This window comes from Gavialis gangeticus, unplaced genomic scaffold, assembly GCF_001723915.1.
Source record: "Gavialis gangeticus isolate Ggan-Ray unplaced genomic scaffold, GavGan_comp1, whole genome shotgun sequence".
Classification (NCBI taxonomy): domain Eukaryota; kingdom Metazoa; phylum Chordata; order Crocodylia; family Gavialidae; genus Gavialis; species Gavialis gangeticus.
The window spans coordinates 26,912,117-26,913,049 of record NW_017728993.1 but is presented as its reverse complement, the minus strand read 5'-3'; the positions used below and the strand labels follow the sequence as shown (position 1 = coordinate 26,913,049).

The 933-nt window shown below is 68.6% G+C and overlaps 1 protein-coding gene across 1 annotated transcript in view; it reads left to right on the top strand.

Moving 5' to 3' along the window:
- CCDC24 (coiled-coil domain containing 24) overlaps positions 1-933 on the top strand; it is a 14,130-nt gene that overhangs the window by 12,055 nt on the left and 1,142 nt on the right. Inside the window, exons 6-7 of the mRNA XM_019528323.1 lie at positions 556-688; positions 885-927. Coding sequence (XP_019383868.1) covers positions 556-688; positions 885-927 — 176 coding nt within the window. The remainder of the gene's footprint in view (positions 1-555; positions 689-884; positions 928-933) is intronic.

Genomic DNA, 933 nt, shown 5'->3' with positions numbered 1-933 from the left:
GGGGTCCCCCCTTGGGGGAGGGGGGGGGGCTAGGGTGGCCCCCCCCCCCCCCCCAAGCTCCCTTCCAGCCCTCATCGTGATGCTGCACTGGGGCAGGAAGGGATTTCCCCTGGGCCAAACTAGTCCGGATGGGGTTTTTGCCTTCCTCTGCAGCAAGGCCATGGCCACTGCCCGGATCTCGCAGGTGCCTTGACCCCCTTGGCTGTGGCAGGACATTGCCAGCGTCCGTGAGAGCAGGGCCGAGAACAGGCTGTGGCTGCACGCAGGGCTGGGTGGTGTAGGGAGCAGGACTGACCAGGAGGTTTGGACAGGGCCTGGATGCACCATGACCCGCCCCCCCCGGCAGCACGTGGTTCCTCAAGACTCTGATGGGCCGTGGTGGGCAGAAGCCAAACTGGGGGGGTCTGGGGCTTGTGGGGTGCTGCCCTGCCATGGGCAGGCACGAGGGCCCTGGCCTTCAGAGCAAGGGTGAAGGGATGGTGGTTGCTGGGGGGGGCCCAGGGAGTCGTGGGCTCCCCCAGGCCCACCCCTGCCCTGCCCTGCCCTGCCCCACAGAGCTGCAGGAGCAGCGCAGAGCCATGGAGCGGGACCTGCAGCAGGGCCGGCCCGAGCCCGCACCCAGCCACAGCCACAGCCACGCCCGGGGGGCAAAGCCCAGCATGACCCCGGCCCCCCCATCACCACCCAGGTAACCCCTGTGGGAGGGGGGCATTCTTTGGGGAGCTACGCCTCAGCCCTCCCGTATGGGAGCCCCAGGGCTGCAGGTCAGCAGTGAGGGGAGGAAGACGAGGGCTGGGAGTGTGGGGCACTGGCTGTGGTGGATGCAGGGGGGGTAAGCGTGTGGTGCAATGCCCCCACTCGTGACACCCCTTTTCCTTTTGCAGCTGCCCCCCAAGCCCGAGGAGCCCAATGCCGTACAGAGGAGCTGCCAGC